The 15,957-nt window shown below is 47.1% G+C and overlaps 1 protein-coding gene across 2 annotated transcripts in view; it reads left to right on the top strand.

Annotated features, from left to right (window-relative positions):
* The window catches only part of mars1 (methionyl-tRNA synthetase 1), a 57,034-nt gene that overhangs the window by 33,625 nt on the left and 7,452 nt on the right, over positions 1–15,957 (top strand). For both annotated transcript variants that reach the window (XM_071366421.1, XM_071366413.1), the window contains exons 9-17: positions 2,219–2,422; positions 3,513–3,714; positions 7,011–7,085; positions 7,413–7,583; positions 7,787–7,882; positions 9,527–9,644; positions 10,343–10,556; positions 12,468–12,599; positions 14,844–14,948. In XM_071366421.1, the coding sequence (XP_071222522.1) occupies positions 2,219–2,422; positions 3,513–3,714; positions 7,011–7,085; positions 7,413–7,583; positions 7,787–7,882; positions 9,527–9,644; positions 10,343–10,556; positions 12,468–12,599; positions 14,844–14,948 (1,317 nt within the window). The remainder of the gene's footprint in view (positions 1–2,218; positions 2,423–3,512; positions 3,715–7,010; positions 7,086–7,412; positions 7,584–7,786; positions 7,883–9,526; positions 9,645–10,342; positions 10,557–12,467; positions 12,600–14,843; positions 14,949–15,957) is intronic.

Here is a 15,957-nt window from a genome sequence, read left to right as displayed (position 1 = left end):
ATCCTACCCTACTATACTAGTCTGTACCCTACGCTACTATACTAGTCTGTGCCCTACCCTACTATACTAGTCTGTACCCTACCCTACTATACTAGTCTGTACCCTACCCTGCTATACTAGTCTGTACCCTACCCTACTATACTAGTCTGTACCCTACCCTACTATACTAGTCTGTACCCTACCATACTATACTAGTCTGTACCCTACCCTACTATACTAGTCTGTACCTTACCCTACTATACTAGTCTGTACACTACCCTACTATACTAGTCTGTACCCTACCTTACTATACTTGTCTGTACCCTACCCTACTATACTAGTCTGTACCCTACCCTACTATACTAGTCTGTACCCTACCCTTCTCTACCCTACCCTACTATACTATTCTGTACCCTACCATACTATACTTTTCTGTACCCTACCCCACTATACTAGTCTGTACCCTACCCTACTATACTATTCTGTACCCTACCCTACTATACTAGTCTGTACCCTACCCTGCTATACTAGTCTGTACCCTACCCTACTATACTAGTCTGTACCCTACCCTACTATACTAGTCTGTACCATACCCTACTATACTAGTCTGTACCCTACCCTGCTATACTAGTCTGTACCCTACCCTGCTATACTAGTCTGTACCCTACCCTACTATACTAGTCTGTACCCTACCCTACTGTACTAGTCTGTACCCTACCCTACTATCCTAGTCTGTACCCTACCCTGCTATACTAGTCTGTACCCTACCCTACTATACTAGTCAAATCAAACAAGTTTATTTTATATAGCCCTTCGTACATCAGCTAATATCTCGAAGTGCTGTACAGACACCCAGCCTAAAACCCCAAACAGCAAGCAATGCAGGTGTAGAAGCACGTCTGTACCCTACCCTACTATACTAGTCTGTACCCTACCCTTCTCTACCCTACTATACTAGTCTGTACCCTACCCTACTATACTAGTCTGTACCCTACCCTGCTATACTAGTCTGTACCCTACCCTACTATACTAGTCTGTACCCTACCCTACTGTACTAGTCTGTACCCTACCCTACTATACTAGTCTGTACCCTAACCTTCTATACTATTCTGTACCCTACCCTTCTCTACCCTACCCTACTATACTAGTCTGTACCCTACCCTACTATACTAGTCTGTACCCTACCCTACTATACTAGTCTGTATCCTACCCTACTATACTAGTCTGTACCCTACCCTTCTCTACCCTACTATACTAGTCTGTACCCTACCCTACTATACTAGTCTGTATCCTACCCTACTATACTAGTCTGTACCCTACCCTTCTCTACCCTACTATACTAGTCTGTACCCTACCCTACTATACTAGTCTGTACCCTACCCTACTATACTAGTCTGTACCCTACCCTACTATACTAGTCTGTATCCTACCCTACTATACTAGTCTGTACCCTACCCTTCTCTACCCTACTATACTAGTCTGTACCCTACCCTACTATACTAGTCTGTACCCTACCCTACTATACTAGTCTGTACCCTACCCTACTATACTAGTCTGTATCCTACCCTACTATACTAGTCTGTACCCTACCCTTCTCTACCCTACTATACTAGTCTGTACCCTACCCTACTATACTAGTCTGTACCCTACCCTACTGTACTAGTCTGTACCCTACCCTACTATACTAGTCTGTACCCTAACCTTCTATACTATTCTGTACCCTACCCTTCTCTACCCTACCCTACTATACTAGTCTCACCCTACCCTACTATACTAGTCTGTACCCTACCCTACTATACTAGTCTGTATCCTACCCTACTATACTAGTCTGTACCCTACCCTTCTCTACCCTACTATACTAGTCTGTACCCTACCCTACTATACTAGTCTGTATCCTACCCTACTATACTAGTCTGTACCCTACCCTTCTCTACCCTACTATACTAGTCTGTACCCTACCCTACTATACTAGTCTGTACCCTACCCTACTATACTAGTCTGGACCCTACCCTACTATACTAGTCTGTATCCTACCCTACTATACTAGTCTGTACCCTACCCTTCTCTACCCTACTATACTAGTCTGTACCCTACCCTACTATACTAGTCTGTACCCTACCCCCTTGAGCCATAGTGTCTCTTCAAGTCCCCCGGACCTCTTTTGTGTTTGTCTTTCTCTCTCTTCTCTCTGTTTCTCACTTACACATTCATTTCATGTCTCTCTCTCTGTGTCTCCCAGGTACGGGCGTCTGCGTGGTTGGAATGTACTGTATGTGTGTGGGACTGATGAGTACGGTACAGCTACAGAGAACAAGGCCCGTGAGGAAGGTCTAACAGCGCAGCAGATCTGTGACAAGTACCATGCTGTCCACGCCTCCATCTACCAGTGGTTCCAGGTCGACTTTGACTTCTTTGGCCGCACCACCACAAAGAAACAGACGGAGTGAGTACCGGTGGTAGAATGTCATGTTAAAGCTCTGCTTATTCTTTGGATTATATAGGATGATTCAGCACCTGATCTAAAACATTAAGAACACCTGCTCTTTTCATGACACAGACTGACCAGGTGAATCCAGGTGAAAGCTAGGATCCTTTATTGATGTCACTTGTTAAATCCACTTCCAATCCGTGTAGATGAAGGGGAGGGGGACAGGTTAAAGAAGGATTTTTAAGCTTTGAGACAATTGAGACATGGATTGTGTGTGTGTGTGCCATTCAGAGGGTGAATGGGCAAGACAAAAGATTTAAGTGCCTTTGAACGGTGTATGGTAGTAGGTGCCAGGCACACCGGTTTGTGTCAAGAACTGTTGGCTGTTCTGAGGGCAAAGGTGGGGTATCGAGTTGTTCTTGCCATAATATGGACTTGGTATTTTACCAAATAGGGCTGTCTTCCACCGCTACCTTGTCACAACACAACTGATTGTCTCAAATGCATTAAGAAAGAAATATATTTTAACAAGGCACACCTGTTAATTGAAATGCATTCCGGGTGACTACCTCATGAAGCTGGTTGAGAGAATGCCAAGACTGTGCAAAGCTGTCATCAAGGCAAAGGGTGGCTACTTTGAAGAATCTAAAATCTAAAATATATTTTGATTTGTTTAACACTTTTTTTGGTTACTACTATACCATATGTGTTATTTCATAGTGTTGATGTCTTCGCTATTATTCTACAATGTAGAAAATAGTAAAAATAAAGAGAAACCTTTGAATGAGTAGGTGTGTGGTAACTAGACATGTTAAAGGGTGCTGCAACACGGCTTGGCTTCTGCTTCTGCTGTTCAAACAGGGATTGATCACATCAAAACTATTGTGTGGAGAATTAGTGTGGATTCATTTTCTTCAGGGTTTGTACGGATGATTGAAAACTGTGAATAAGTATATGAACCCTGGTCCTCTCTCCTCTCTCTCCTCTCTCGCTCTCTCTCTCTCTCTCCTCCTCTCTCCTCTCTCTCCTCCTCTCTCTTCTCTCTCGCTCCTCTCTCCTCCTCTCTCCTCCTCTCTCCTCGCTCTCCTCTCTCTCTCTCTCTCAGGATAGCCCAGAACATCTTCTGGCGTCTCCATGAGCGAGGCTTCCTACTTGAAGACATTGTGGAGCAGCTGCGCTGCGAGGCGTGCCAGCGTTTTCTAGCCGACCGCTTCGTGGAGGGAACATGTCCCTTCTGCTCTTACCCAGAGGCCCGAGGGGACCAGTGTGACAAGTGTGGCAAGCTTATCAACGCTGTGGAGCTACGGGTGAGAGACCTTTTATATGGGGCACGTTCCACAGCTAAGCCTGGACGACGCAACAGCCAATGGTTACGTGCCACGTCATTGACTTTAACATATGATTTGATTACCTGATACTTAAAATACCTATCCAGGCGTTGTAAGATCTGTCAGGCGTCAACAACGTCTACGTTCTGGAACACGGCCATTATCTATCAATCAATTAATCAATCAATAGAGTTTACCTGATCCAGCCAGACCTGGGTTGAATATTTTCAAATACTTTTGCTGCGCTTGGTTTAGTTTTCCTGGTACAATGGAAGGAAGTAATGGAGTCGTCCCAAACGTCTAAAACCATTGAGACAACGTCAAGGAGACGAAGAAGCTAAAGAATGAAAATTGACACAAATCTTTTCTGAGGATGACCAGATTTAGTGTAGGAGGAATTCTATAGCCTACTAATATTTCAATCACAATGAAAAGAGCGACTCATTCTATTCGTCCCAAGCGGAACCAAAATGTCAATTACCCGTATCGTTTAATTAGCATCACTCTGATTGGCCTAAAAAAACAATAGAACAAAATGTATAAAAGTTCCCAATCTAATCTATACAATGATAGAAGGTCACATCTGGGCTACGCTTTGAAATGACAGCACAGCGACTCTGTAACGAGTAATCCACCTACAGTAAGACATCAAAATGTTCATCTGTTTATGAGCTATTGAAGGAATACAAACATGACAATTACATTCATATCAATCAATTACATTTATTTATATAGCCCTTCGTACATCAGCTGATATCTCAAAGTGCTGTACAGAAACCCAGCCTAAAACCCCAAACAGCAAGCAATGCAGGTGTAGAAGCACAGTGGCTAGGAAAAACTCCCTAGAAAGGCCAGAACCTAGGAAGAAACCTAGAGAGGAACCAGGCTATGAGGGGTGGCCAGTCCTCTTCTGGATGTGCCGGGTGGAGATTATAACAGAACATGGCCAAGATGTTCAAATGTTCATAGATGACCAGCAGGGTCAAATAATAATAATAATAATAATCACAGTAGTTGTCGAGAGTGCAGCACCTCAGGAGTAAATGTCAGTTGGCTTTTCATAGCCGATCATTCAGAGTATCTCTACCACTCCTGCTGTCTCTAGAGAGTTGAAAACAGCAGGTCTGGGACAGGTAGCACGTCCGGTGAACAGGTCAGGGTTCCATAGCCGCAGGCAGAACAGTTGAAACTGGAGCAGCAGCACAACCAGGTGGACTGGGGACAGCAAGGAGTCATCAGGCCATGTAGTCCTGGGGCATGGTCCTAGGGCTCAGGTCCTCCGAGAGAAAGAATTAGAGAGAGCATACTTAAATTCACACAGGACACTGTATAAGACAGGAGAAATACTCCAGATATAACAGACTGACACTAGCCCCCCGACACATAAACTACTGCAGCATAAATACTGGCGGCTGAGATAGGAGTGGTCGGGAGACACCGATGATACCCCCGGACAGGGCCAAACAGGAAGGATATAACCCCACCCTCTTTGCCAAAGCACAGCCCTCACCACTAGAGGGATGTCTTCAACCACCAACTTACCATCCTGAGACAACGCAGAGTATAGCCCATGAAAATCTCCTCACGGCACGAACCAGAGGGGGGCGCCAAACCGAACAGGAAGATCACGTCAGTGATTCAACCTACTCAAGTGACGCACCCCTCCTAGGGACGGCATGGAAGAGCACCAGTAAGCCAGTGATTCAGCCCCTGTAATAGGGTTAGAGGCAGAGAATCCCAGTGGAGAGAGGGGAACCGGCCAGGCAGAGACAGCAAGGGCGGTTCGTTGCTCCAGTGCCTTTCCGTTCACCTTCACACTCCTGGGCCAGACTACACTCAAACATAGGACTGAAGAGATGAGTCTTCAGTAAAGACTTAAAGGTCGAGACCAAGTCTGCGTCTCTATCATGGATAGGCAGACACTTCCATAAAAATGGAGATCTCTAGGAGACATCCCTGGTTACATTCAATTAGTTAATTTAAGTTTCATCACACCTCCGAGGACGTCAGTAACCCTGGGGTGCCGTGGTAATGTCCCCCCCACCCCAGGAAGCGCCAGCAAGTCGCCGACGCAAGGGTCACCCTCTCTCCTCCACTACAAGGCCTTAGTGATGTGTTCTCTCTCTCCTCCACTACAAGGCCTTAGTGATGTGTTCTCTCTCTCCTCCACTACAAGGCCTTAGTGATGTGTTCTCTCTCTCCTCCACTATAAGGCCTTAGTGATGTGTTCTCTCTCTCCTCCACTACAAGGCCTTAGTGATGTGTTCTCTCTCCTCCACTACAAGGCCTTAGTGATGTGTTCTCTCTCTCCTCCACTACAAGGCCTTAGTGATGTGTTCTCTCTCTCCTCCACTACAAGGCCTTAGTGATGTGTTCTCTCTCTCCTCCACTACAAGGCCTTAGTGATGTGTTCTCTCTCTCCTCCACTACAAGGCCTTAGTGATGTGTTCTCTCTCTCCTCCACTACAAGGCCTTAGTGATGTGTTCTCTCTCTCCTCCACTACAAGGCCTTAGTGATGTGTTCTCTCTCTCCTCCACTACAAGGCCTTAGTGATGTGTTCTCTTTCTCCTCCACTACAAGGCCTTAGTGATGTGTTCTCTCTCTCCTCCACTACAAGGCCTTAGTGATGTGTTCTCTCTCTCCTCCACTACAAGGCCTTAGTGATGTGTTCTCTCTCTCCTCCACTACAAGGCCTTAGTGATGTGTTCTCTCTCTCCTCCACTACAAGGCCTTAGTGATGTGTTCTCTCTCTCCTCCACTACAAGGCCTTAGTGATGTGTTCTCTCGCTCCTCCACTACAAGGCCTTAGTGATGTGTTCTCTCTCTCCTCCACTACAAGGCCTTAGTGATGTGTTCTCTTTCTCCTCCACTACAAGGCCTTAGTGATGTGTTCTCTCTCTCCTCCACTACAAGGCCTTAGTGATGTGTTCTCTCTCTCCTCCACTACAAGGCCTTAGTGATGTGTTCTCTCTCTCCTCCACTACAAGGCCTTAGTGATGTGTTCTCTCTCTCCTCCACTACAAGGCCTTAGTGATGTGTTCTCTCTCTCCTCCACTACAAGGCCTTAGTGATGTGTTCTCTCTCTCCTCCACTACAAGGCCTTAGTGATGTGTTCTCTCTCTCCTCCACTACAAGGCCTTAGTGATGTGTTCTCTCTCTCCTCCACTACAAGGCCTTAGTGATGTGTTCTCTCTCTCCTCCACTACAAGGCCTTAGTGATGTGTTCTCTCTCTCCTCCACTACAAGGCCTTAGTGATGTGTTCTCTCTCTACAGGAGCCTACTTGTAAGGTGTGCAGTCAGACTCCTGTAGTCCAGTCCTCCAAACATCTGTTCCTGGACCTGCCCAAGGTACACACAGTCACGTCTTTCAAATTTCCCACAGTGTTAGTTTGTCTCTAAGTCCACATAATAAGCTCAGGTTTTATAGGTGTTTAAACTAAGGTGCTTGTTTATCTCTTCCTCCCGCACCTTTCTCTCCCTCTCCCTCTCCCTCTCTCTCTCTCTCTCCCTCTCCCTCTCCCTCTCCCTCTCCCTCTCCCTCTCCCTCTCTCTCTCTCTCTCTCTCTCTCTCTCTCTCTCTCTCCCTCTCTCCCTCTCTCCCTCTCTCCCTCTCTCCCTCTCTCCCTCTCTCCCTCTCTCTCTCTCTCTCGTATACCACTGTGTCTCTGTGGTCAGTTGGAGCCTGAGTTGGAGCAGTGGTTGGAGAGGTCTACTGGGTCAGGGGACTGGACGGCCAACGCCAAACAGATCACCAGATCCTGGGTGAGGGACGGACTCAAACCCCGCTGCATCACCAGAGACCTGAAGTGGGGAACCCCTGTACCTCACCCCGACTTCTCTGACAAGGTACCAGACAAACTCAACCTTCAGTAGTTATCTCTCTCTTTCTCTTTCTCTAGCTCTCTCTCTTTCTCTATCTTTCTCTCTCTCTCTCTTTCTCTCTTTCTCTCTCTCTCTCTCATTCTCTTGAACACACACACTCTGTTTTCTCTCTCCCCCCTTCTCCCCTCATTCAGGAATGAATCATCTTCCTCTTCTTTTGTCTCCAGGTGTTCTACGTGTGGTTTGACGCTCCTATTGGTTACCTGTCCATCACAGCCAACTACACTGACCAATGGGAGAAGTGGTGGAAGAACCCACAGCAGGTACAATGTGTTTACCAATCAGGTCATGTTTACAGCCTTCTAGTCTCTTTAAACCCAACTCCACCCAGCTATAGACTTCAGTTCTACAGCCTTCTAGTCTCTTTAAACCCAACTCCACCCAGACTTCAGTTCTACAGCCTTCTAGTCTCTTTAAACCCAACTCCACCCAGCTATAGACTTCAGTTCTACAGCCTTCTAGTCTCTTTAAACCCAACTCCACCCAGACTTCAGTTCTACAGCCTTCTAGTCTCTTTAAACCCAACTCCACCCAGACTTCAGTTCTACAGCCTTCTAGTCTCCCCAGTGGATCAACCTTTAAGACGGTGGGCACTATTCCCGTTCCTGTAGACCTACGGGATGTGTTGCATTTTGTTCCAGCCCAGCAATAGCTAACATATCAAATTCAACTAATCAACCGCGGTTAGATCAGTCAGGTGTGTTAATGCTGAATACAATCCTTCATACATTGCAGGCATCCAGGACTGAATTTCTGATATATATTCCAGACATGTTTGGATAATTTGTGTGTCTGCCACCTGGTGAGCTGTAGAACTACAGCAGGTGTCTATCATTAATATCATACTGCGTAGGCCAGCTTCCCGGACCCAGATTAAGAATAGTGCTGGGCTAAAAAGCTGCATACTGTATATTATGTTTAATAAGATGTTAGAGGATGATATCAAACATGTAATTGCTGTATTCTACCACCAGGTGGAGCTGTATAACATGTAATTCCTGTATTCTACCACCAGGTGGAGCTGTATAATTGTGGAATTATGGAATTGGTGTTTAAACTAAGGTGCTTGTTTATCTCTTCCTCCCGTGGAATTGTTAGGTTAGATTACTTGTTGGTTATTACTGCATTGTCGGAACTAGAAGCACAAGCATTTCGCTACACTCGCATTAACATCTGCTAACCATGTGTATGTGACAAATAAAATTTGATTTGATTTATAACATGTAATTCCAGTATTCTACCACCAGGTGGAGCTGTAGAACGTCATGTAATTCCTGTATTCTACCACCAGGTGGAGCTGTAGAACTTCATGTAATTTCTGTATTCTACCACCAGGTGGAGCTGTAGAACATCATGTAATTCCTGTATTCTACCACCAGGTGGAGCTGTAGAACGTCATGTAATTCCTGTATTCTACCACCAGGTGGAGCTGTAGAACTTCATGTAATTTCTGTATTCTACCACCAGGTGGAGCTGTAGAACGTCATGTATTTTCTGTATTCTACCACCAGGTGGAGCTGTATAACGTCATGTAATTCCTGTATTCTACCACCAGGTGGAGCTGTAGAACGTCATGTAATTCCTGTATTCTACCACCAGGTGGAGCTGTAGAACTTCATGTCATTTCTGTATTCTACCACCAGGTGGAGCTGTAGAACGTCATGTAATTCCTGTATTCTACCACCAGGTGGCGCTGTAGAACATCATGTAATTCCTGTATTCTACCACCAGGTGGAGCTGTAGAACGTCATGTAATTTCTGTATTCTACCACCAGGTGGAGCTGTAGAACGTCATGTAATTCCTGTATTCTACCACCAGGTGGAGCTGTAGAACGTCATGTAATTCCTGTATTCTACCACCAGGTGGAGCTGTAGAACTTCATGTAATTTCTGTTATCTACCACCAGGTGGAGCTCTATAACTTCATGGCCAAGGACAACGTTCCGTTCCACAGTGTGGTGTTCCCCTGCTCTCTACTGGGAGCACAGGACAACTATACACTGGTCAACCACCTGGTGGCTACAGGTAACACACACACACACACACACACACACACACATAGAGACATGCCCACGCACGCACAGACATGCATACACACACACACACACACACACACACACACACACACACACACACACACACACACGTACACACATAGAGACATACACACACACACACACACACACACAAACAGACCGGTGCCCCTGCACATTGACTCTGTACCGGTACCCCCCTGTATATAATCTCGCTATTGTTATTTTACTGCTGCTCTTTAATTACTTTTTTAAACTACATTGTTGGTTAAGGGCTTGTAAGTAAGCATTTCACTGTAAGGTCTACACCTGTTGTATTCGGGGCACACATGACTAATACAATTTGACTTGATTTGACATGCACACACACACACACACAAAGGGCTTTAGTGTTGGTGAAACTTGAAATCCCTAATAATATTACAGACAATACCATTTTATATTTTAGATAATTCATTTTTTGTTTTACCACTGTGATTGTTGACTGTTCATGTTAAGCTGTTGTTACCCAGATCAAATCAAATGTATTTATAAAGCCCTTCTTACATCAGCTGATATCTCAAAGTGCTGTACAGAAACCCAGCCTAAAACCCCAAACAACAAGCAATGCAGGTGTAGAAGCACCTTGAATCACTTGCAGTTGTTAGTGGTTCTGGATAAGATGAAGTGAACCACCGTGTGTCCTCTCAGAGTACCTGAACTACGAGGACACCAAGTTCTCTAAGAGTCGAGGTGTTGGTGTGTTTGGTGACATGGCCAAGGATACGGGCATCCCCTCTGACGTGTGGCGATTCTACCTGCTCTACCTCCGTCCCGAGGGACAGGACTCGGCCTTCTCCTGGGTCGACATGGCCACCAAGAATAACTCTGAGTTGCTCAATAACCTGGGCAACTTCATCAACAGGTACCGTAGCAGGAGAGGTAGAGGCTGGGTCTCAACAGGTACCGTAGCAGGAGAGGTAGAGGCTGGGCCTCAACAGGTACTGTAGCAGGAGAGGTAGAGGCTGGGGCTCAACAGGTACTGTAGCAGGAGAGGTAGAGGCTGGGTCTCAACAGGTACTGTAGCAGGAGAGGTAGAGGCTGGGGCTCAACAGGTACTGTAGCAGGAGAGGTAGAGGCTGGGGCTCAACAGGTACCGTAGCAGGAGAGGTAGAGGCTGGGGCTCAACAGGTACCGTAGCAGGAGAGGTAGAGGCTGGGTCTCAACAGGTACTGTAGCAGGAGAGGTAGAGGCTGGGGCTCAACAGGTACCGTAGCAGGAGAGGTAGAGGCTGGGTTCTCAACAGGTACCGTAGCAGGAGAGGTAGAGGATGGGGCTCAACAGGTACTGTAGCAGGAGAGGTAGAGGCTGGGGCTCAACAGGTACCATAGCAGGAGAGGTAGAGGCTGGGCCTCAACAGGTACCGTAGCAGGAGAGGTAGAGGCTGGGCCTCAACAGGTACCGTAGCAGGAGAGGTAGAGGCTGGGCCTCAACAGGTACTCTAGCAGGAGAGGTAGAGGCTAGGTCTCCGTTTAGGTTCTGGGTCAGGAGAGGTAGAGGCTGGGCCTCAACAGGTACTGTAGCAGGAGAGGTAGAGGCTGGGGCTCAACAGGTACTGTAGCAGGAGAGGTAGAGGCTGGGTCTCCGGTTAGGTTCTGGGTCAGGAGAGGTAGAGGCTGGGTCTCCGGTTAGGTTCTGGGTCAGGAGAGGTAGAGGCTGGGTCTCCGGTTAGGTTCTGGGTCAGGAGAGGTAGAGGCTGGGTCAGGAGAGGTTCTGGGTCAGGAGAGGTAGAGGCTGGGTCTCCGGTTAGGTTCTGGGTCAGGAGAGGTAGAGGCTGGGTCAGGAGAGGTTCTGGGTCAGGAGAGGTAGAGGCTGGGTCTCCGGTTAGGTTCTGGGTCAGGAGAGGTAGAGGCTGGGTCAGGAGAGGTTCTGGGTCAGGAGAGGTAGAGGCTGGGTCTCCGGTTAGGTTCTGGGTCAGGAGAGGTAGAGGCTGGGTCAGGAGAGGTTCTGGGTCAGGAGAGGTAGAGGCTGGGTCTCCGGTTAGGTTCTGGGTCAGGAGAGGTAGAGGCTGGGTCAGGAGAGGTTCTGGGTCAGGAGAGGTAGAGGCTGGGTCTCCGGTTAGGTTCTGGGTCAGGAGAGGTAGAGGCTGGGTCAGGAGAGGTTCTGGGTCAGGAGAGGTAGAGGCTGGGTCAGGAGAGGTTCTGGGTCAGGAGAGGTAGAGGCTGGGTCAGGAGAGGTTCTGGGTCAGGAGAGGTAGAGGCTGGGTCAGGAGAGGTTCTGGGTCAGGAGAGGTAGAGGCTGGGTCAGGAGAGGTTCTGGGTCAGGAGAGGTAGAGGCTGGGTCAGGAGAGGTTCTGGGTCAGGAGAGGTAGAGGCTGGGTCAGGAGAGGTTCTGGGTCAGGAGAGGTAGAGGCTGGGTCTCCGGTTAGGTTCTGGGTCAGGAGAGGTAGAGGCTGGGTCAGGAGAGGTTCTGGGTCAGGAAAGAGCAGAGGACCAACAACTGAATCTCTAAACCTGGAAATGTGTCATTAATTATTCAAGTAGTTGTGTTTTATATTAAATCGTTAAATAAATGATAACATATTGGAATTAATCATTTAAGCCTATCTAAGTGCTGAAGTCAACACATTGGGGATTGTAAGGAATTGCTTGTGATGAACCCTCCCTCCCTCCCTCCCTCTCTCTCTCTCTCTCTCTCTCTCTCTCTCTCTCTCTCTCTCCTCTCCCTCGCTTCCTCCCCTCCCTCTCTCTCCTCTCCCTCGCTTCCTCCCCTCTCCCTCCCCTCTCCCTCCCTCTCTCCCTCCCTCTCTCCCTCCCTCCCTCCCTCCCTCTCTCAGGGCTGGTATGTTTGTCAGTAAGTTCTTTGAGAACTGTGTACCTGCCATGGCTCTTCAGCAGGAGGACAAGAGACTGTTGGCTCAGGTGGGATGGGAGCTGAAGCAGTACATTAACCTCATGGACAGAGTCAAGTAAGAACAAGTTGTCAAAATACTGCTAGTCTACTACACACACACACACTGAGACACACACACACTTGCACTGACACAGTTTTAGGAGTGTCTGAAAAGAGTTGAAAGTTGAAGTTTATATTTAGTGTTGTGGTCTGGAGAGTCCATGCTGAAACAGCATCTTATTTGACCTTGTTGCTAATCCCTGGGAGCTGTGGGACTCTGTTTCATATTGATGGTTCTGTTCTGTTCACCCTATTAGGATCTGTTCACCCTATCAGGATCTTCTCAGTTCTGTTCACCCTATCAGGATCTGTTCTGTTCTGTTCACCCTATCAGGTTCTGTTCTGTTCACCCTATCAGGTTCTGTTCTGTTCACCCTATCAGGATCTGTTCTGTTCTGTTCACCCTATCAGGATCTGTTCTGTTCACCCTATCAGGTTCTGTTCTGTTCACCCTATCAGGATCTGTTCTGTTCACCCTATTAGGATCTGTTCACCCTATCAGGTTCTGTTCTGTTCACCCTATCAGGATCTTCTCTGTTCTGTTCACCCTATCAGGATCTGTTCTGTTCACCCTATCAGGATCTGTTCTGTTCACCCTATTAGGATCTGTTCACCCTATCAGGTTCTGTTCTGTTCACCCTATCAGGATCTGTTCTGTTCTGTTCACCCTATCAGGATCTGTTCTGTTCTGTTCACCCTATCAGGATCTGTTCTGTTCACCCTATCAGGATCTGTTCTGTTCACCCTATCAGGATCTGTTCTGTTCTGTTCACCCTATCAGGATCTGTTCTGTTCACCCTATTAGGATCTGTTCACCCTATCAGGATCTGTTCTGTTCTGTTCACCCTATCAGGATCTGTTCTGTTCACCCTATCAGGATCTGTTCTGTTCTGTTCACCCTATCAGGATCTGTTCTGTTCTGTTCACCCTATCAGGATCTGTTCTGTTCACCCTATCAGGATCAGTTCTGTTCTGTTCACCCTATCAGGTTCTGTTCTGTTCACCCTATCAGGTTCTGTTCTGTTCACCCTATCAGGATCTGTTCTGTTCACCCTATTAGGATCTGTTCACCCTATCAGGTTCTGTTCTGTTCACCCTATCAGGATCTGTTCTGTTCACCCTATCAGGTTCTGTTCTGTTCACCCTATCAGGATCTGTTCTGTTCACCCTATTAGGATCTGTTCACCCTATCAGGATCTGTTCTGTTCACCCTATCAGGATCTGTTCTGTTCACCCTATCAGGTTCTGTTCTGTTCACCCTATCAGGTTCTGTTCTGTTCGCCCTATCAGGATCTGTTCTGTTCACCCTATCAGGATCTGTTCTGTTCTGTTCACCCTATCAGGATCTGTTCTGTTCACCCTATCAGGATCTGTTCTGTTCACCCTATCAGGTTCTGTTCTGTTCACCCTATCAGGTTCTGTTCTGTTCACCCTATCAGGTTCTGTTCACCCTATCAGGATCTGTTCTGTTCACCCTATCAGGATCTGTTCTGTTCACCCTATCAGGATCTGTTCTGTTCTGTTCACCCTATCAGGATCTGTTCTGTTCACCCTATCAGGATCTGTTCTGTTCACCCTATCAGGTTCTGTTCTGTTCTGTTCACCCTATCAGGATCTGTTCAACCTATCAGGATCTGTTCTGTTCACCCTATCAGGATCTGTTCTGTTCACCCTATCAGGATCTGTTCTGTTCACCCTATCAGGTTCTGTTCACCCTATCAGGATCTGTTCAACCTATCAGGATCTGTTCTGTTCACCCTATCAGGATCTGTTCTGTTCACCCTATCAGGTTCTGTTCTGTTCACCCTATCAGGATCTGTTCTGTTCACCCTATCAGGATCTGTTCTGTTCACCCTATCAGGATCTGTTCTGTTCACCCTATCAGGATCTGTTCTGTTCACCCTATCAGGATCTGTTCTGTTCACCCTATCAGGATCTGTTCTGTTCACCCTATCAGGATCTGTTCTGTTCACCCTATCAGGATCTGTTCTGTTCACCCTATCAGGATCTGTTCTGTTCACCCTATCAGGATCTGTTCTGTTCACCCTATCAGGATCTGTTCTGTTCACCCTATCAGGATCTGTTCTGTTCACCCTATCAGGATCTGTTCTGTTCACCCTATCAGGATCTGTTCTGTTCAACCTATCAGGTTCTGTTCTGTTCAACCTATCAGGATCTGTTCTGTTCACCCTATCAGGATCTTCTCTGTTCTGTTCAACCTATCAGGATCTTCTCTGTTCTGTTCTGTTCAACCTATCAGGATCCGTGATGCCCTGAAGTGTATCCTCAACATCTCTCGCCACGGTAACCAGTACATCCAGGTCAACGAACCCTGGAAGAAAATCAAAGGAGACGAAACAGACAGGTTAGTCTCTCTCTCTCTCTCCTGTCTCTCTCTCTCCTGTCTCTCTCTCTCCTGTCTCTCTCTCTCTCCTGTCTCTCTCTCTCCTGTCTCTCTCTCTCTCCTGTCTCTCTCTCTCCTGTCTCTCTCTCTTTCTCTCTCTCTCTCCTGTCTCTCTCTCTCTCCTGTCTCTCTCTCTCCTGTCTCTCTCTCTCTCCTGTCTCTCTCTCTCCTGTCTCTCTCTCTTTCTCTCTCTCTCTCCTGTCTCTCTCTCTCTCCTGTCTCTCTCTCTCCTGTCTCTCTCTCTCTCCTGTCTCTCTCTCTCTCCTGTCTCTCTCTCTTTCTCTTCTCGCTCTCTCTCTCCTGTCTCTCTCTCTCCTGTCTCTCTCTCTCCTGTCTCTCTCTCTCCTGTCTCTCTCTCTCCTGTCTCTCTCTCTTTCTCTCTCTCTCTCCTGTCTCTCTCTCTCTCCTGTCTCTCTCTCTCCTGTCTCTCTCTCTCTCCTGTCTCTCTCTCTCTCCTGTCTCTCTCTCTTTCTCTTCTCGCTCTCTCTCTCCTGTCTCTCTCTCTCTCCTGTCTCTCTCTCTCCTGTCTCTCTCTCTCCTGTCTCTCTCTCTCTCCTGTCTCTCTCTCTCTCCTGTCTCTCTCTCTCTCATGTCTCTCTCTCTTTCTCTTCTCGCTCTCTCTCTCCTGTCTCTCTCTCTCTCCTGTCTCTCTCTCTCCTGTCTCTCTCTCTCCTGTCTCTCTCTCTCTCCTGTCTCTCTCTCTCTCCTGTCTCTCTCTCTCTCCTGTCTCTCCTGTCTCTCCTGTCTTCTTTCTCTCTCCTGTCTCTCTCTCTCTCTTGTCTCTCCTGTCTCTCGCTCTCTCAAAATTCAATTCAAGGGGCTTTATTGGCATGGGAAACATATATGTTAACATTGCCAAAGCAAGTGAGGTAGATAATAAACAAAAGTGAAATAAACAATAAAAATGAACAGTAAACATTACACTTACAAAAGTTTCAACTGAATAAAGACATTACAAATGTCATATTAT

Source organism: Salvelinus alpinus, chromosome 2, assembly GCF_045679555.1.
Source record: "Salvelinus alpinus chromosome 2, SLU_Salpinus.1, whole genome shotgun sequence".
In the NCBI taxonomy this organism is placed as follows: Eukaryota; Metazoa; Chordata; class Actinopteri; order Salmoniformes; family Salmonidae; genus Salvelinus; species Salvelinus alpinus.
This window is presented reverse-complemented; position numbering and strand designations above follow the sequence as displayed.